This window comes from Hippocampus bargibanti, linkage group LG20, assembly GCF_051943395.1.
Source record: "Hippocampus bargibanti isolate YZ-2025 linkage group LG20, ASM5194339v1, whole genome shotgun sequence".
Classification (NCBI taxonomy): domain Eukaryota; kingdom Metazoa; phylum Chordata; class Actinopteri; order Syngnathiformes; family Syngnathidae; genus Hippocampus; species Hippocampus bargibanti.
Window position 1 is genome coordinate 866,271 of NC_142753.1, and position 21,695 is coordinate 887,965.

Below are 21,695 nucleotides of genomic sequence, written 5' to 3' on the forward strand. Positions count from 1 at the left end.
GCTTGTCCGCCATCTTGCGCAATTTCTGGCTCGAATTGATACGGAAGGACTTCTTTCATCGATTGCAATCATTTATGCTTTCCTCTTCAGAAGTATTTGAATCATATCAGCCTGTGTGTTTTGGATCAGATTGGATTTGCCTTTATTAGTGTTGCAGGGGAGAAATTTACATTTCACAGCAGCAAAGATATGAAAGTAGAAAAAGAAAATCCGTACATGAGCTGCTGGAACGGCAGTCGCTCTCGCGGCGCCGTCTTGAAGTCAAAAGAACAAAAAAAAACCTAAATCACATGACAACACAAAGACACAGAAAAACAAAAACTTTTTGTGCTTAAGAATGAATGACTCTCTGAGGAGAGGATGAAAGCGTCTCTTCACCAGTGGATCAGGGACATCATGGTGCAATGTGCATGGGTATTTCAAATGCTGTCAAACGTTTTTCTGATGTCAGTGAGGAAACAAAAAAAATTGGTGTCGGTTGTCCTTTAAGAGGTGGTTGCGTCCAATAAAAATTATGGTTATCTTTCCCCGGTGGTTCCAGAAGGGTGGTCGGAGAACATCTCTGACAGATTAAATACCAGATGAAAGTGGACACGAATCACCAGCCAAGAGCAACACATGTAGCTGTCAAAAGCAATCAGTCCCGTCCCCTCAACCACCTTACCTCCAATAAGATTACATCAATCAATAACCGCTCTTATGAGTGATTGGATTTTGTCGGCCTCCAAAGAACAAGGGCTGGGGAGGGAGGAGGAATGCTCAATGTTCCCAATGATTCAAGCAGGCCAAATTGCTTTGATAACATCAAGGACCTTGATGTGTAAGGGCAGTGTTTGGAGCAGATAATGGGTGGTGGTAGCAGGTCAATGAGCTTTCTGATGTAAATCTGTCAGCAGAAGTGTAGAAATATCCTCTTTTTACAATGGAGGAAATCCAATAATATTTTCATCCGATGAATAATCAACCTCCCGTTGTAGCTAACCAAGCACAAGCAAAAAAATAGAATAAGAAATAAAACAATATTGGTGTGTTCCAATGATGCTTAATAACTCATTTTAGTCACGAGCTAATATGGAATTGTTTCTTCCCTGGTGCATTAGGACAATAAAACCACAACATTTTTTACTTGTGCACAATAAATTAATAGCTGTCTCGTTCTGAAATCCGTCAAGTCAATGAGAATCCAGTGATACCTTGGTTTACGAACGCTTTAACTAACAAACTTTTCATTAAATTCGCGAGAATATAATCTTGGCATAAAAACTATTTTTTCGGGAAACACGCGGCGCGCCACAATGAGTGATGTGTTGTTCGCGAATGAGCCGGTTCCTGGAGCTCCTAGCAAGGAGCTGAAAAAGGCAGGAGACTTTTTTTTGTCCTCTATTCCCCACCCCCAGTCTTCGGTTAAAGCCGCACGTGATTGGTCAAGATCCGTGGTAGAGAAGGGAGGGGACACACGCAGCAGTGAGGAGGAGGACAGTGAGCACATTAACAAAGAAAAAAACAAAAAAAGATGAGAAAATGGATAGAAAACACAGTGAAATTTGGACTTGTTTCAACTTTATTGATAGTTCAAAGGCAGAGTGTAGACTGCAAGGTTAAAATATCCCATCAATCAGGCTCCACAAATAACCTGCACAAGTCATCTGTACAATTTGAAGAGCACAGACAAGCAAGGGAAGCAGCTATTCATGAAGTTTCTAGTGTGTCTGCCTGCATCTGTTGCTGTTGCAATGTCACAACTTCCAAGATGTCCAACCCAGAGACATTTTGAGACACTTTATGCAAAAAGATATCCATTCCATCAAGCCCTAAACGACCGTCATAAAGGTAAATAAAACGACTTCATTATACAGTGCAGTTTATTTCGTTAATTGCAATACCATAGCACATTAGTATACATAAAATAAGGTATATTGTGTGCAGTTTTAAGGCTTATTTAGTTGAAAATTATGTTTTATGGGGACCTGGGAACGGATTATTTTCATTGTAATAGTTTCCCGTGGGAAATGAATGTTTGGAATACACACTTTTCACCTTGCACACACTTTCTGGGAACCAATTAAGTTCGTAAGCCAATGTATGACCGTACTATGTTCAAATACTGTTGATGTGAGTATAAATAGAGTCACACCATTATTTCAAAACAATTTCTGTACAGACGCATGCTTTCAACGGCTGCATAAAATACATCTTTTGGGCTCAGATCTGAAATGTACGTACTGTGGGCGGAGCGATGTTTAAGTGAAAGTATCTTTTCACGTATGCACTCAGGAGGCTGTACTAAGGTGCAGCGCCTCTTGAAGGTGAAACATCATATTGCCTCTCTATATTCAATGAACAGCTTCCACGCTCCATTGGCGATGAGTGTGTGACCAAGCTATTGCTGACGTGGGCTGGTGGCTTGGCGTTTCTCTGAAAGCGCAGCGGACAACAACTGCAATTTTTCCTCTGCAGTGCAATGACGAGTTATATTTTCAATCATTTATTTTACATACATGCCTGTTTTGCAACATGTGGTGGGAAGCATTACCAGACAATACTTAAACCAGGGGTGTCAATCTCATATTTTACCGTGGGCCACATTGTAGTTACAATTTCCTCTTGTTATGAATATGGAGAAGTGATAAGAATGTTTAATTCCCTCCACACATGGAACAATTTGAAAATTTGGCATCATGGAATTTCACAAGTTTGATTTGTTTTTGCATGCAGAATAAAAAGATGTGGCGAGCCAGAGTTGGCCTCCGACCTTGACTTTGGCACCTGTGACTTAAAATATGGCTGGCTTACTTGCGTATCCACTTATACATTGTCATAAGCACAACCCCCTGATTAAATTACACATAAAATTCGATACAGATGCTTCAAAGTAGCCTGTAAAATGATTCGCAGACGTCGCTGGGGACTATCTGAACAACATCAGTATCTTTGTGCAGGTAAATTCCACTTTTAAAGAATGAAACATATTTCAAAAGTATCTATGCCATTCGCATCTCAGGTATGTCTGATCCAAATCAGATTCCTCCTAAAAGCCGATTTTTAAGGCTGACTCCACACGAACACTTTAATCTCATCTATTAAATATTTCACAAATTCACAACAGAGAAATTTGCAATGTACAAGAACAAAGTTTGTGAAGAGTTGAAAAAGTAGAAAATATGTTTTTGCATGCACAAAATATTTCTTTTAAAGTGTACAGAAGGCAACAACCTTCAGGGCTGAGAGGCGGCGAGACAGAGAGAAGGTAAAGCATTCATTTTTACTTATTTGGAGATTCATGTAAAACCATTTGGTCAGCAATGGACAACAGCATGCTCATTGGCGACACAAACACACTTTGGTCATTTGTAATGCATTAATGAAGTGGCTAGTGGGCACTTTAAAATCCCATCGTGAGGCAGTTATGGCCCAACCAGTCGGCTCAGCGCCTTTATGTATCAAAGTGTGAATATGCTTTCTGTCGCAAAAATGCACAATCATCAGCATCTGGGTGCGTGTGTGCCTATCAATCCCATTTTGTGTTGGTACAACTTAAATGAGGACAATTGTCTTTCTATGTTTAATTGTTTGAATGTCAAATCAGTTTGACATTTGTATCTTGCATAGTTCAAACAGAATTATTGTGTGGTTTGCTTACTTTTACTTGGTCGGACCTGCCTGTACTTACAGACCCGGACAAAAGTCTCGTCGCTTATCCAAGTTGTAGTAATAACAAATAATAATTTGACTTGTAATACGTCTGTGTAAGCTCTCAGTCGTACAGGAGTGGTCCATCGATGAAAAGGTTTCTTCAGCCGTCATTTGTACTTCTTTGAAGGTGTCGGACGGAAGATACCAAAAGGAGAGGAGTACATTGCAGGAGTTTCTGAAAAACTACGGAGTCTGTGGCGTCACCAGTGCGCACCGCGGCTTTGATGTCTTTCAAGCCCTTGATCTCCTTGATGTGCGTCTCAGCCTGACGCATGTCACACGCTTGAAAATGGTATAAAAGTAGCCGTCGCGGTACAGAGAGAATTAGACTCATCTTGGACTCAGACCTAGACAGACAAACAGCTCGCAGAGACCCTCTCAGCATCGGACAGAGTTTCACAGCACGACTTGCTTAACTCCACGCCACGATCAAGCTCTGCGTGTCACCTGCCTGGGAGATCTGACAACGAACATACTTACAAAATAAAGAGAAACATCAAACTCTTTAAGTCCTTTGGCAACACAAAATTCCAACTTATTTCAAACCGATGCACTCACTTTAAGGCAAAAATTAGTGCATCCAAAAGATAGGCTGCCAAATGAAAAACTAAGTCATGTAGTTTATTCCATACATTGTAAGAATGAAAATTGGAAAGAGCAATACATTGGGGAGACTAAACAAATTCTCCAAATTCAAGTCAGTCAATTCCTAAGTTGTATGGGTCTGGACTTATCTGCGCTTGAAATGAGAGCCACTGTCCAAAATACAATGCAATACAGACATGTACATATTGGTTTGTATAGCAGCCGAGGCTGCAGCAAAGTGCTAACAAAAAAAAAGGGAAATGCTGCCACTTCGTGGAAGGAAAAATCATTGCCAGAGGGCTGACCAGCACTGTATCGGCAGCTCCAGTAAGAAAAAAAACCCGAACAAATTTGGGAATGGCGCTCCACGTCATATTTTCAATTCCCGAATAAATTCGGGAATGGCAATGAATGAGTTAAAATGATCAGTCTGCGCTAGTATCATCATAAGAAAAATGGAGGCACGATACAGTTACATTTTGGTTACTGTTTAGAGCGTTAATATCTTGTGGAAAGAAGCTGTTTAAATGCCTGCTGGATTTGGTGCACATGGAATGGTAGCGCCTGCCTAAGGGGAGTAGCTGCAAAACGTGGTGGGCGGGGTGCGGAGGGCCAGTAGGATTTTCCGCGCCCTAGTTTGGATTCTTGCAGTGTGCAAGTCCTCGAGAGTGGGTAGGGCAGTGTCAAGGATTTTGTCCGTCGTCCTAACTGTCCGTTGAAGTTGGATTTTGTCCATTTTTGTGGCGGCCCCGAACCAAATAGTGATGGAAGAACACAGGATGGATTCGATGACAGCCGTGTAGAAATGTTGCAGCACCTCCTGTGGCAGGCCATGCTTCTTAAGCAGCCTCAGGAAGTACATCCTCTGTTGGGCCCTTCTCAGGATGGAGATGGTGTTGACTTCCCACTTCATGTCCTGGGAGACTGTGATTCCCAAGAACTTGAAGGTCTTGACACGAGACAGTTGGATAGTGTGAGACGCAGCTGTGGTGATGGATGTTTCCTGAAGTCCACGATCATCTCTATCATCTTGAGCGTGTTCAGCTTTAGGGTTTTCCCCATAAATATCCGACAATCCGTTAACTACTCTCAGCGGTATCCGACAGTATGCCTGTATGCCTGTATGTTATCTGTCAGGTGACATGAACCATTGGGCAGTCAATTGCTGTGTAAGGTTACAAGGTAGGGACCTGATTAGAGGAACTGGGACACATTAACAAATTGCCATGAATGACAGCTGCCTCGATGGGCCGTCATCAATCATCACCCCCACGACTTGCTTGGAGAATCCACTTTTACGTTCACCAGGCGTAACGGGCCCCTTCCTGTTGTGTGTCTCAGGTGTGATGAGTGTCAGCTCTGCTACCATTTTGGTTGTCTGGACCCTCCACTGAAGAAATCCCCCAAGCAGGCGGGATACGGTTGGATCTGCCAAGAATGTGACATATCGTCCTCTCAGGTGAGTGAATATACTGGATGTGTGTGCCTGTTGGAGATAATGATAGGGGGTGGGGGGGGGGTATATGACCTGCTCCCAGAATGTGTTGATAGGCACACGTTTATACATGAATTAGGATCTCTGATGTTGAACGTAGTCTCTTACGAATTGAGCTTGTCCTCAGAAATAGTTACATGTAAATCCCATCAAAATACAGGAAATGTTTGTTATTTTATTCCAAACTTGAATTGTTACCAAACGCATTCGGTACCAGATTTCGAAGCGTAGTTTACCCAAAAACTTGACAACAAAATAAAATACAGTCGTACCTCTACTTCCAAACACCTTCATCCAAAATGTTCAAGGTACAAACATCTCTACAGGAAAATATTGCTTGGTGTTACGAGAGTAATTTCAAGATATGAAATATGCAACATACTCATCGCTGCTCTGCTATTGGCAATTACCGAGCATCATTCTTGGATCCCATTGGATTGGATTAGCCTTTATTAGTCTCGCAGTGGAGACATTTACATTTCACAGCAACAAAGTGATGAAAGCCAGAGGAAAGGAAAGAAAGAATTACAAAAACAAAATACAGGACCTGCTGTAAAGGCAGTCACTCTCACGGCGCCAAGATTATATTCTAGCGAATTTAATATTCGTGAGGCGCAAAGTTCTTTAACTTAAAAGCGCTCGTAAACTGAGATATCACTGTACTTGGAATTGATTGTGTGAAGTCTGAAACAATGAGATCTACAACTTTAGTCTTTCTAGATCATGTTTCCACCACATTCTCTAGTTGTACTATAGCTCATCAAGTTAACAGTTTTTTTTTAATATGGTTTTAAAAACACTATCTGTCGTCCGCAATGGAAATATCTTACAAAATGCAATTCTTCTTTCTCTACCTTTTCGCATGTTTACATCAAATGGTATCACCTCAAGGCTTTGGTCCACTTTGTACGCTGTGCCTTAAGAAACAAGAAACCAATTCGATACTTTTGCTCACTCAGTGCTATTGATTGCCCCCCAACCTGAGAGTATATATATATATATATATATATATATATATATATATAGGGCCGATACTACCAGTAAGACTTTAGTTCGCTGAAGCAGCATCTTGGATAAGAAGCGAAACGTCCGACACCTTCAAAAAAAGTACAGATGACGGCTGAAGAAACCTTCTCATCAGTGCGATTGAGTGACTGATTAGCATCAGGAATGTCTCTTCATATTGATTCATTTGCTGCTGTGAAATGTAAATTTCTCCACTGCGAGACTAATAAAGGCAAATCCAATCCAATCCAATCCAATCAAATTTCTATTTTTTTTCAATCCTGTGTCCAAGTCATATGTCAATGTGGTCTGATGTTTGCTGTCGAAAAGAATCAATTCACACAAAATAAAGATTGGCAACAAACGGACAAACAGATGGCTTCTACATCACTAATGTCGCAAAGCGTATTGTTTTTAAGACAGAATGTGACATTTTTGAGAACACATCGTGTAAAGGCATACTGTCTTTCAGAGTGTATCCGTAATAGCAAGTGGTGGGATATAATTGTACTCCACGAAAAGCACTCAGAGATGAGAGCTGTATTTAAGAAAAACTTATTATCTGCCTTAAATGCCAACCCTGTGCGCCACCTTTGCCTGTGAGGGGGGGACTGATTCTTAAATGCCAACGTTAAGTGCAGATTATTACCTGATCATTCCGCAACACATGCGGCTGGCGGTGGAGATAGTGGCCGGTCCGTTGCATCGAATTGTATCGCGGATTGATTTTTCAAAGCTTCTTGTCGCCACCAACAACACTTACTTGAGGAAAATACGTGACATTTGAAAGACGAGCGGTGCAAAGTAAGTATGGAAGACCTGATAGAATGTCCTGTCATTTGTATTCTTCATTCTGACTCCAAAGAAACACTTTTAGCACTGTGTATATTAATGTGCAGCCATTTATTTCCTCAAAACTGTTACATGTACAGTGATACATTGGCTTACGAACTTAATTGATTCCCATACAGAGTGTGTTAGGCGAAAAGTGTGAATCCCAAAAATTATTTTCCCATAGGAAACCATTAAAATGAGAATAATCCGTTCCCAGGTCCCCCTCAAACATAATTTCTACTTTCTAATTTCTTTTAAGCCTTAAAACTACACAAAATATACGTTGTTTTATGTAGAATAAATGTGTCATGGTGTTATAATTAAAGAAATAAACTACTGTATAATAAAGTCGTTTTATTTTCCTTTGTGATGGTCGTTGATGGCTTGATGGAATGGAGTGGCCTGTTTCATCAGCATTAAGCACTTGATGAGGAACGTAACCTTCTTCTTTCACCATCTTGAGGAATGATCCCTTGTAGGTGCTGTTTCTGTGATAATTTTATCTAGTTCCTCATCAATTGTGTTTTGTTTAGATTTTGATAGCTTTTTGCATCAAGTGTACAGATGGCTAGTGCGGGTTGTTTCTGGAGCCTGATAATTAGGATATTTTAACCTTTCAGTCTACACTCTGCCTTTGAACTATCAAAGTTGAAACTCTCACTGTCGAGAGACAAACAAAAACATTAAGTCTTTTCATTTAACCGCCAAGCTTGCACACTTCAAATGTATCCCGATTCAACCAAACAGCTGTGATTCGGCTCCAGAGAGGGGCCCAGGTGACCCGCGTCCGGGCAAGGGAAAACCAGATCCATCCATGTTTTTCTTCCTAAGGGGTCTTTTGAGTCATACTTTGTCTGGTCCCTCACCTAGGACCTGTTTTCCATGGGTGACCCTGCCACGGGCATAAAGGTGGGACTTGTTGGTGAGCGCCTGGTTTCCAAAGAGGAAATGCGTGTCCCCGTTCTCAAGGGCTCACCACCCATGAGAGGGGCCAAAGGGGGCGGGTGCAACTTGAGCTGGGCGGCAGCCAAAGGTGGAGATCCTGGCGGTCCAATCCTCGGCTGCAGAAGCGAGCACTTGGGACGTGTGACGTCACCTCTCTTGCAGGGAAGGAGCCCGAGCTGGTGTTCGTGGTCGAAAAGTTCCAACTAGATATAGTTGGACTTGCCTCCACACACAGCAGATGTTCTGGTACCATCCCTCTCGATAGGGCTTGGATCCTCTTCCACTCTTGTGTTGCCCACGGTGAGAGGCGTAGAGCCGGTGTCGGCATACTTATTGCCCCCCGGCTCGCCGCCTGTACATTGGGATTCACCCCGGTAGAGAGAGGGTTGCTTCTCTCCGGCTGACTTGTTTCCTGCAAAAGGTCACAGTAAATTGAAATGTCTGCCAGGTCTTGATTGATAACAAAATACAGGTTTGATGCTAATCTGTCCCGGTGCTCGTCTTGTTGAGGTGTAGGGGCATTTGCTGAGACAGAGCAGCTGTTGAATAACACTTGCCAGAACATTCAGGAATTTGTGCGGACATGTTTCCGTTGCGCATAGAGGCAATAAAAAGCTTTAATCAGAAAGGCTTGAGTTCATTATAGACACAGTTGTTTCTCTCTGCCTGCTTGGCGAAGATAAACCTCACTCTGACCAAGGCTTCATCCCTTCTCTGTCGCCCCTGGCCCTCGCTGAATTGATTTCAGTAATAAAGTCACAATCTTGCCGCAATGTACGAATGGCCTTTAATTCATGCCGGTTACAGTGCCAAGGGCGTGCTCGTTTCAGGCTTTATTTACACTCTGGCGGCGCCGCCTCGCATGGCGGGCGGCATGGTGAATCACGCCAGAAGACGTGGATAAAAGGTTTGAAATGCCAAAAGCTCTTCAAGTTGTCTCGGCTGCATTTAAAAGTGCACGACTGTGAACTTGCGTGGGATGCGCTACTTGTTATCATGAAAAAGGATTGCTGTTGAAATGTTGCGACTCGGAAAATTTCATCTTCCACAGCTGCACACGCATTTTACTTCAGCAAACGCTTTCTGTTTGAAGTTCTGTTCTGATCTGGAGGCACTCAAACTCACTCTGTGCACAAATGTTTTGACTTTTTCACCGCTTTGTAATCAATGAAACGCCATTGATTCACTTGACTGTGTGTGGACCTGTCAAAATGTGATTTGAAAGTGGTGTCAATGATTACTGAACGTACAGTATCGATCATAAGGTGGCAGTCCTCAACCTCAGAATATTGAGTTTTAGGACTACATAAACACTCAATGCAGTGTAAGAAATCTTAGACTATCTTCCTTCATCAGAAAAAGAGTTAATTCCTAAATTATATGGGTCTGGAGTTGTGTGAGCTTAAAATGAGGGCAGCTGTCCAAAATACAATGCAATACATATGTATTGGTTTATAGAGCGCTTTAACAACAGCTCAATCTGTAACATGGAAAAAGGGAAAATGTTGGCCCCTGGTGGAAAGGATAAACATTGCCAGAGGGCTGACCAGCGCTTTATCGGCAATCCCAGCAAGAAAAACAAAAACCCGAACAAATTTGGGAATGGCGCTCCATGTCATATTTTCAATTCCTAAATAAATCAATGCCAAATTACTCGGGGCTGAGCAACACTTTTACAGTTTAATTGCGCTTTTTTATGTAAAATACATTTTAAAAGAATAATTCCATGGAATTGTTATTATCATTTGGCATTTATTTAAAAAATATATGAAATGCGTGCATTTTACGACTGGACATAATAACAAGTAGAAAGTTAGTCTCGCAATAGTCAGGCGCATGTATTCTTTATCCTCTCCAAAGAATATTGTATCATTGATTCTCAAAGTAGTTGTTCCTTACATGGATAATAATTGCGTGTTGATTAATTCATTCCTTGTTTTACCTCTATTGCAACGTGCTTTGAGTCAAGACTGTGGTCACATCTAGTATTAAACTCGTATCTCAGGGCAGTTTTTGGGAGGACTGATTTACTCGGGCCTTTTGCAGTCCTCAAGGCCCTGGACAAGTCCTTGTCCAGGGCAGTTGTCTTATTGACGTGGCCACAATTAAACCGCGGTTTAATGTGAATTTAAAGCCAGGCCGGACAAAACCAAAACTAGCCCTGTGGGATGACAGAACGTGTCAAGTGTGTCCAGGCGTTTCCCTTCATCACTGATGATGAAGGGAAAATCAATGGCTTGGAAGTCACTTCAATTACTTTAACTAGACGCTACGGACACCCGCTCGCCTCTCCGCAGCCAATTTGTGGAGTAAACAGTATCGTGCGATTACTATTTGCGTCCCGGCTGCCCCGAGCATCCATTTCTTCGGGGCCTCACGAATATCTAATGACCCTCTTAACCAACGTCTATTTGCAGCCAATTTTTGATCGCTACAGTAACTTCGGCAACCCCTTAAACAGCATCAATATCAGGAGGTAGCACCGCAAAATGCTGTCCTGAAAATACTCAGTCCAGATGTGTAACCAAAACCAAAACAGCAATTGAGAGTAAGTCTGGTTTGGTCCACAGTACAGTGATCGGCTTACGAACTTAATTGGTTCCCAGACAGAGTGTGTAAGGCGAAAAGTATGTATCCTGAACATTAATTTCCCTAAGGAAACCATTAAAATGAGAATAATCCGTTCCCCGGTCCCCATAAAACATAATTGTCTACTTTCTAATTTTGTAAGCCTTAAAACTACACAAAGTAGACATTGTTTTATGTATCATAAATGTGCCATGGAATTGCAATTAGAGAAATAAACTACTGTATAAGAAAGTCGTTTTATTTACCTTTGTGATGGTCGTTGATGTAGTTGCCTCTCGATGACATCCGAGTGAAGTTGACATGCCTTCTCAGCAATATTACCCTCACTGACACTGTCCCCTGCTAGCTGCTTTTCATTAATCCAAATCAACAGAAGTTTTTTAACCTCTTCTATCGCCCGAGACCGTTTCTTAGACTGCACAGAAGCACCCTTAGCCACACGTAGCAATGGTCGACTTAGCATACTGGTACTGGGACGCTAAGTCACACAAACGCACACCTCGTTTGTGTTTTTCGATGATCTCCTTCTTCTGCTCTGCCGTAATTTTCTTTTGTGTCCTCTTCGACTTAACAGTAGCCTCTGGTGGGGTCTTTTTCGGTCCCATAATAGCAAAAGTACTCCACTCGATAACGAACCACAGGGAGTAGCAGTCATCCTGTATTTTTACCTCTCATATCTTAAAAATGTCTTTCTTAGCAAGTGTTTTGCATTTTGCAACTTGAAAATTTTGTGTAAAAAGTTAGTAAATTTGACCCCCAAAAACACAATGAAATCTGAATATTGTTCGGTTAATGCATGCTCGATCATTTTAATTTCTTGCTGCTGGGCTTGCTGTTTTGACTTATTCTCAAGTGTAACTATGAAAGGAAAATGCTAAAATGTAAGACTGTGTCCCGACCGCGGTTATTTTTTACCGAGATGACAAATATGAAAAAGAATGACTTTTCCGTGTCTGTTCATGTTGTGACCACAAAACATGGACTTTGTTCGTCAAAGGAAAATGTACGAAAGTGAGCCACCGGTTTCCTTGTGTGCGTTTATATTAACCTTGCCTCTTCCTCTCTTCTTGTTTCAATTTTTGAACCCCCCCAAAAAACTAACACGATTGGTAACCGGAAAAATTGTGAACGATTCAGTGGATGAAATTCCATTCAATAATGGCACCATTTCCCACCAATCTGTGGATTTCTGACTTTTTCAGACCAAAATGACCAGATAAAACTAAATATGTATTCTCGCTTTTTCGCTGTTCATTACCTGTTTCGGCTTGTGTTGGCAGAATTTTGATTGGATGATACTGACGCCGGTTGGCGGAAAGCACCATTTTGATTGGATGACCTTGACTTAGGTGCTGTTGATGTTGAAACAGGTGAACTTTTGAATAAGCGGATGTGTAAAAAAATCAGTTTGAATGGACGGAAGGATTCACCTTTGTGGAGAGAACAGCTTCTAATTTGATAGATTCTAATTTGCAATGAAACAATCCCATCGATGAAACCGTCGAAAGTCAGTGGCACGATGACAAGCTGCGTGCAAGCTAATGAGCAGTGTGCAGGCTAGCCTTGCGTATGTACCCGGCAAATTGACTTTTATTCCGATAGTTTGGCTGGATTTTTACCAATCATATATATATATATATATATATATATATATATATATATATATATATATATATATATATATATATATATATATATATATCAGACCACGGATGTTAAGACCCGAAAACTCCTCACCATGCACGGAGGGTTCCATCTCAAGTCCAGCACCCTGAGACTGTATACAAGCCGGGAAGGAAGGAAGGATGAGAAGGCTCTGACGGATGATGTACTCAGAGAATGTCTCAGACAATGGGGAACAGAGGATGAGGTGCTGGAAGAGGGACAATCGTGGGATGAAAAGACCCTACACGGGATGTACCACCGAACCATAACCGAAGTGGCTGATCTCAAGAAGTCCAATCAGTGGCTAGAGAGGGCTGGCCTAAAGGACAGCACAGAGGCACTCATCCTGGCTGCTCAAGAGCAGGCCCTGAACACCAGAGCAATCGAGGCAGGGATATACCACACCAGACAAGACCCAAGGTGTAGGTTGTGCAAAGAGGCACCTTAGACAATCCTACACATAACTGCAGGGTGTAAGATGGTGGCAGGGAAAGCCTACATGGAGCGCCATAACCAGGTGGCTGGCATAGTCTACCGAAACATCTGTGCGGAGTATGGACTGGAAACCCCAAGGTCAAAATGGGAAACACCTCCCAAGGTGGTGGAGAATGACCGAGCAAAGATCCTGTGGGACTTCCAGATACAGACCGACAAGATGGTAATGGCCAACCAACCAGATATCGTGGTCATAGATAAAGGGAAAAACAAAGCCGTTGTCGTGGATGTAGCGGTCCCGAGTGATGGAAACATCAGAAAGAAGGAACATGAGAAAATCGAGAAATACCAAGGGCTCAGAGAGGAGCTGGAGAGAGCCTGGAAGGTAAAGGTGACAGTCGTGCCTGTGGTGGTCGGAGCACTCGGGGCAGTGACCCCCAAACTAGACGAGTGGTTGCAACAGATCCCGGGAACAACATCGGATATCTCGGTCCAGAAAAGCGCAGTGCTGGGAACAGCACGGATACTGCGCAGAACCCTCAAGCTTCCTGGCCTCTGGTAGAGGACCCGAGCTAAAATGGGGGACAGACACCACCCATGAGGGGTGAGACAAGGATTTTTTTTTAATATATACAGTGATACCTCGGTTCTCAACCATAATCCGTTCCGGAACCCTGTTCGAAAAGCGATTTGTTCGAACACCGAAACCATATTTCCCTTTACAAATAATGTAAATCGTTTTAATCCGTTCCAACACCCTAAATGTTTACCTTTTTAGTACAGTCAGAAAACGTTTGCTGACGAAGTTTCTTGGATAAGAAAAACGTCCGACACCTTCAAATTTGTACAGATGACGGCTGAAGAAACCTTTTCATTGATGGACCACTCCTGTACGACTGAGAGCTTACACAGACGTATTTATGTTTATGTTATTTGTGTCTTTGCCAGTTTGCTTAACATTTTCTGAGACATACATTGCTTTTTATGTGTTGGTCAGCATTTTAATGTGCAATTTCATGCATAAAATAATGTATAAAATACTGTATTAAAAAGGTAAACATTCAGGGTGTTGGAACGGATGAAAACGATTTACATTATTTGTAATGGGAAATATGGTAAACATTCAGGGTTCTGGAATGGATTATGGTTGAGAACCGAGGTATCACTATATATATATATATATATATATATATATATATATATATATATATATATATATATATATATATATATATATATATATATAGAGAGTGTTACGAAACTCGAGGCAAGGACGCCGGGCTCGAGTGGCGAGGGAAGGAGGGAAGGCTTGGATCCGAAATGCAACGGCGAGACAGAGATCAGGGTAAAGTCTTTTACTGGAACACGCATGCAAAACAACAAACTCATAAAGTGGGGAATGTGCGTAAAGGCAATGGAAGAAATAGCGAACCTGACAGCAAGGTAGTAGTGGGGGTGACTTCCGAAATATTCCGACGGAGACTGGATAGCGCAATCGGAAGATATAGTCAGAAGGCACAATCACGGGAATGACAAACAGCTGTGGGAACCCAGGTGCGTGATGATGGGAGGGGCCGTCTCCAGGGAGCAGCGGAGGAGATGACAGGAGGGGCGGGGCGCGCCCAGGACGGCGACGAGATGTGACAGAGAGAGAGAGAGAGAGAGAGAGAGAGAGAGAGAGAGAGAGAGAGATAGAGAGATAGATAGATAGATAGATAGATAGATAGATAGATAGATAGATAGATAGATAGATAGATAGATAGATAGATAGATAGATAGATAGATGGATGGAGTTGCCCTTATTAGCCTCGCAGTGGGGAAATTCACATTTCACAGCAGCAAAGTGATGAAAGGAATGAAAGTAGAAAAACAATATATATATATATATATCTATCTCTCTCTCTCTCTAGGATGGATGGCTCTTCCATACTTATTTCCCATGTCCTTATTTATGATGATACTAGTGACCTACCGAAGAACAATTCCTTGTATATTCTACATACTTGGCCTGCAAAGATGATTCTGATGGCAACATGTCATGTGGTTCCAGGAGGAAGAAGGAGAGCGCCTGGAGGACGAGTGCTCTGTGATTGAGGATATATCCGAGCAAGACATTCCCAACTGAAGAGAAACCCAAATGGACACGACACCACTGAATGAATTTCCACATTTTTCATTTGTTTGCGCGTGACCAAGCACAGCATCTTTTAACTCATTCACTGCCATTCACGAATGTATTGGGGAATTGAAAATATGACATAGAGCGCCTTTCCCGAATTTATTCTGGTTTTGTTTGTTCATGCTCGGGTGCCGATAAAGCGCTGGCCATGGCCTTTGGCAATGTTTTTTTCTTTTCCACAGGGGGCAGCATTTCCCTTTTTTCAATGTTAGCGCTTCGTTCCAGCGTTAGCTGTTGTTAAAGAGCTATATAAACCAATATGTATTGCATTGTATTTTGGACAGGCCCCCTCATTTTAAGCTCATATAACTCCAGACCCATATAATTTAGGAATTAACATCTTTTGCTGATGAAAGAAAAGAGTCTAAGGTTTCTAACGCTGTATTGAATGTTTATGTAGTCTTAAAACTCAATATTCTGTGGGTCCTGGAATCAAGTGGTGATGACTAAAACCCTGGCACTGGAGTGGACATATTTTTACACGTCTGGCAGTGAATGACTTAATGACCCCACCAAAGTTTGTATACTCGAACAGTTTACTCAATTATATTAACATCAACCCAGAAGAGTTTCCAAATTTTCTACACAGCTTTATATAAGAGTACATGAAGGCTTCTTCATCTTAGGCTCCTCCAAGGATTGAAGTGCCAGAAGTCTCATGTACAAGCTTCTATGTATGTAATGCAAGCTATTTTCATATGCTAAGGATGTTCCTTTGTCACAACTACACCGCTGACAATATACATGCCTTATTGATAAATTGTTCCCTACTGGTGCGTTACTTTTCCCCTTGGCCAACATCCAACCCAGAAGTCTTTTTTTCACTCCACTTCATATTCTTTAAGATATTATTTCTCCCCTCAAGTCTGTTCGATGAAAATAATTGTCTTGTGGAGATGTAGATGAGTGTTGTTCCCAAATTTGCTATTTCCAATCAAATACCGCAATGTTTCACATATTTGTCCTGCCTCCACACAATTACATATTTGTGCCGTGCAAAAGTGTCGCGGGACCAGAAAAATAGGCAATATCTACCAGCTAGCTCTTAGCTAACAAGAGATCATTACGACCGACAGGGGCAGCACTCACTTATCCACGGCGTCACCTGCTTACATGGTGTTGTTGCTATGTTGGTCCGCATAGCAGACACATTCGCACACCCCTACCGCTGACTCTTACAATGTGACACTTGGGAAATTCAATACATGACCTAACTTTCTTACGAATTGTAGCATCCAGAAAAATGTCATTATCACAGATTCAGTAGGACTAGCTAGCTAAATGCACATTTTATGGGCCGAATAGGCCCAAGTACAGTAATTGCATTGTAACTGGCTAGAAATTGTGCTGGACACCAGTTGATGCGAAAGAAGACACTCGTGTTAATGCGTCGTGGGGGAAGGAAACCAACTACATCTCAAAAGCACATATGTTTGCCACTGACATAAAATCAGGAAACCTGATTTGGTACTACATCGTTCTTGGAGGTTGTCAAAAATTATCTCCAAACATGTACAGGTACCATCTGACTTACGACCGGCTTCCATTCCAACCAAACGGTCGTAAGTCAAAATTGTGCTAAATGACTTGCAAACGATCTGATTCGGACGCCACGTGGGCAGGCGGGCGTGTGTCTGGGTCACCTCCTGTTCTACCGGTCGCCCACTCCCCGGCTGGGTGTCGTCGGCCACCTGCTTCGGCTCTAGTCGTGGTTGCGCTGCGGCTGCGGTCGGTCAACACGCCCCCTTCCAGTGCCATCACACGGTCAATTGCTGTGCGAGAGTGAGATGCTGGCTAGCTGGCCAAAATTGTCATACGCGTTGCCAGGCTGCTAGCGCGTAGCGGTGCCAGGCGTAGGATTAAAATAAAAAAATAGTGTCTGGCGGACGTGGTCGTAAGTACGGATGGTCGTAAGTCACGGTGGTCGTAAGTCGGATGTCACCTGTATAATGTATTTAGAAATACATCTCTGAAGTCAGTCACTTTGCAGGGCCTTGAAATATTTTCATATTTCAATCGTTATTTCAAACTACATTTATATGCTGTTCTCATTCAGGAGTACATCACGCACAATTCTATATTTTACCGGTTGACATGTAATTAAATTTTGCATGTTCCAAAAAAATGTCTCCTCAAGGTTTTATTCTTTGCCAGTGTGTCTCAGAGTAGAAACAAATCAGATAAGGCACATATTTTCAAGAACATTCTGAAAGCATAGAAGCTCTTCCAGTTTTGGACAACACCTGTCTTGACACACAAAAAAATGCAGAGTTGTTGATCTGTTGATTTCCAATCTATAAGAATAAGAATAAGAATAAGAATACATTTCATTTCTAAGCCCCTTTCAAAACTCTCAAGGTCACTTTACAGTCACAGGATAACATTTTCTGTGGATGAGCAGTGGCAGCCTCACACGCCACCGTTCACTCAACCCAGGAGTAAATCAAATATAAAGAAAGCTAGCTAGCTAGCCAATAGATAGACAGCTAGCTATATAGCTATACAGCTATTAGATAGCTGGCTAGATAGCTACATAGGTATTATATTGATAGCTAGGCAGCTAGATAGCAATTTAAGAATTAACTCTGAAGAAATAAGAGCGTCTATGGTAGTATTCCTGAGGACTCATCCAGGGGGCTGTCAAGACCAATCCTGTTCAGCGTTCACTCAAGCCAGAAGTAACTCAAATAGATAGAAAGTTAGCTAGCTAGCTAATAGATAACCCGCAGAAGGCATCTGTACAATTTGAGACACTTTATGCAAAAAGCTATCCATTCCATCAAGCCATCAACGACCATCACAAAGGTAAATAAATCGACTTTATTCTAAAGTACAGTTTTAGAATAAAGTCGATAAATAATAAATAAAGTACAGTTTATTACTTTAATTACAATACCATAGCACATTTATGATACATAAAATAAGGTATATTTTGTGTAGTTTTAAGGCTTATTTAGTTGAAAATTATGTTTTATGGGGACCTGTAAACTGATTCTTTTCATTTTAATGGTTTCCCATGGGAAATTAATGTTTGGAATACACACTTTTCGCCCTACACACACTGTTTTGCAGTTGTAAGAATGACACATGATAACACAAGACACGCTTTCGACAAGGGTTTTTAGCGAAGGACCCATTGTTCATTGTTTCATATATCATCATCAAACCGGAGCTTTTTAATATTCAGCGAGTGTAAGTGGGTGTATGGCATAAGTGGAAGACCGGTGGGATACTTTGTCATTAATGTGCCCATTGCTGTTCTCCTACGCCTAATGACATCACTCTCAGATGGTATGCTTAGAGCTCCAACTGTGGGGAGCCTCAAACGACTGTCGAAGCCGACGCTTGCTTCCCATCATCAATTATGTCTTCTCGCCCCCCCCCCCCCCCCCCCCCAAAAAAAAAAAAAAAAAAGCAGAAGCCTCTGGATAATGTGTTTCATGGTCCAACAATCTTACGGAGGTTGCCTCCTGCCTGGACTAGAAATGGGCAAATTAATCGTCTCTTTGAATCAAATGGTCATTACATCCCTCGGCGCATTAATATCAGAATGCGGGTGTGTTGGCATCTTGGGTCTTACCGCTGATGGAAAATAGATCATAGAATAACACTTGAAGGGAAAACTGTTTGACAGGGCCCGCATAGATGTATAATGTCATCCCTCTTTTAGTCTTTTATTCATGTATCCTTTGTTTTTCACTAGAGTTCCCTCTGCCATGTTCATGTCAACTGTGACATGTTCAACATACAGCATAACCCCCCGTCCCCGTGAGATAAAACAACAAAATAATACAACACATGTGTATCCCGAAAAATAGTTTGTATGCCAAAGTTAAATTTTCATAAATTTAATGCTCGTAAACCGAAACGTTCGTGAGCTAATTGTCACATCCCGATTGGCGTCAGGTGCGCGCCCCTCCCTGTTCCTCCGGCCCGCACACCTGTTTTCCATTCACTAATGTGACTTCTGACTATAAAAGTTACGCGGTTAGTCTCGGTATTCGCCGGTGTATTCTCCGTTGTGACTTATCGCCTCAACCGTATGCCAGGTTGGTCTCGCTCGGTATTGCTGTCCCGTTCTGTCTTGTCCACCCCCCACGTGTCTCAGTAAAGCCTCTTTGAACTCATTACTGTATCCATCGTGTATTTTGGATCCAGCTCATTTTTGTCTGACGAGGTCGTTTGCACTCTCCTCGTGCGGACGTGACACCAAGGTATCACTGTATATGTTTATATATATATATACAGTGGAACCTCGGTTCTCGACCAGAACCCTGTTCGAAAAGCGATTTGTTCGAACACCGAAATCATTTTTCCCATCACAATTAATGTAAAGGGTTTTAATCCGTTCCAACACCCCGAATGTTTACCATTTTAGTATTTTATAAGTCACAACGGGGAATACACCGGCGAATACCCCTCCATGAGTCGTCACCTTACCGTGGTGGAGGGGTTTGTGTGTCCCAATGATCCTAGGAGCTAGGTTGTCTGGGGCTTCATGCCCCTGGTAGGGTCACCCATGGCAAACAGGTCCTAGGTGAGGGACCAGACAAAGTACGACTCAGAAGACCCCATATGTTGAAAAAGACAAATGGACCTAGTTTTCCCTTGCCCGGACGCGGGTCACCGGGGCCTCTCTCTGGAGCCAGGCCTGGAGATGGGGCTCGTTGGCGAGCGCCTGGTGGCCGGGCCTACACCCATGGGGCCCGGTCGGGCTCAGCCCGAAGAGGAAACGTGGGTCCCCTTTCTCAAGGGCTCACCACCCATGGGAGGGGCCAGATGGGTCGGGTGCAATGTGAGCTGGGCAGCAGCCAAAGGCGGGGACCCTGGCGGTCCGACCCTCGACTGCAGAAGCTAGCTCTGGGGACGTGGAATGTCACCTCTCTTACAAGGAAGGAGCCTAAGCTGGTGCACGAGGTCGAAAAGTTCCGACTAGACATAGTTGGGCTTGCCTCCACACACAGCCTGGGTTCCGCTACCAGCCCTCTCGAGAGGGGTTGGACTCTCTTCCACTCTGGAGTTGCCCACGGTGAGAGGCGTAGAGCAGGTGTCGGCATACTTATTGCCCCCCGACTCGCCGCCTGTACATTGGGATTCACCCCAGTAGACGAAAGGGTTGCTTCCCTCCGCCTTCAGGTGGGGGGACGGGTTCTGACTGTTGTCTGTGCATATGCACCAAACAGCAGTTCAGTGTACCCATCCTTTTTGGAGACCTTAGGGGGTGTGCTGGAGAGCGCTCCCCTCTGGGGACTCCCTTGTTCTGCTGGTCGATTTCAATGCTCATGTGGGCAATGACAGTGGGACCTGGAAGGGCGTGATTGGGAGGAATGGCCCCCCCGATCAGAACAGGAGTGGTGTTTTGTTATTGGACTTCTGTGCTCAACACGGATTGTCTATAAGTTTACTCAAACATAAGGGTATCCATATGTGCACGTGGCACCAGGACACCCTTGGTCGCAGTTCGATGATTGACTTTATAGTTGTATCATCGGATTTGCGGCCTCATGTTTTGGACACTCGAGTGAAGAGAGGGGCGGAGCTGTCAACTGATCACCACCTGGTGGTGAGTAGACTCCGTTGGTGGAGGAAGATGCCAGTCCGACCTGGAAGACCCAAACGTGTTGTGAGGGTTTGTTGGGAACATCTGGCAGAATCCCCTGTCAGAAGGAGTTTCAACTCCCACCTCCGGCAGAACTATACACATGTCCCGGGGGAGGTGGGGGACATTGAGTCCGAATGGAGCATGTTCCTTACCTCCCTTGCTGAGGCGGCAAATCAGAGTTGCGGCCGTAAGGTGGTTGGTGCCTGTCGTGGCGGCAATCCCCGTACTCGCTGGTGGACACAAGTAGTAAGGGATGCCGTAAAGCTGAAGAAGGAGTCCTACCGGGCTTATATAGCCTGTTGGACTCCTGAGACAGCTGACACGTATCGACTAGCCAAGCGGAATGCAGCCTCGGTGAGGGGCTCAAAGTCGAGCCGCTTCTCCTCCACATCGAGAGGAGCCAGATGAGGTGGCTCGGGCATCTGATTAGGATGCCCCCGGGACGTCTCCCTCGTGAGGTGTTCCGGGCATGCCCCACTGGCAGGAGACCCCGGGGACGACCCAGAACACGCTGGAGAGACTATGTCTCCCATCTGGCATGGGAACGCCTCGGGATCCGCCAGGACGAGCTAGAAGTAGTGGCTGGGGAGAGGGAAGTCTGGGCTTCCCTACTGAAGCTGCTGCCCCCGCGACCCGACCCCGGATAAGTGGCAGAAGATGGAGATGGA

The 21,695-nt window shown here is 43.4% G+C and overlaps 1 protein-coding gene across 1 annotated transcript in view; it reads left to right on the plus strand.

Annotated features, from left to right (window-relative positions):
- The window catches only part of phf14 (PHD finger protein 14), a 70,389-nt gene extending 52,839 nt beyond the window's left edge, over positions 1 to 17,550 (plus strand). Inside the window, exons 16-17 of the mRNA XM_089022823.1 lie at positions 5,620 to 5,737; positions 15,297 to 17,550. Coding sequence (XP_088878949.1) covers positions 5,620 to 5,737; positions 15,297 to 15,371 — 193 coding nt within the window. The 3' untranslated portion in view covers positions 15,372 to 17,550. The remainder of the gene's footprint in view (positions 1 to 5,619; positions 5,738 to 15,296) is intronic.
- Positions 17,551 to 21,695: the final 4,145 nt, after the last annotated feature.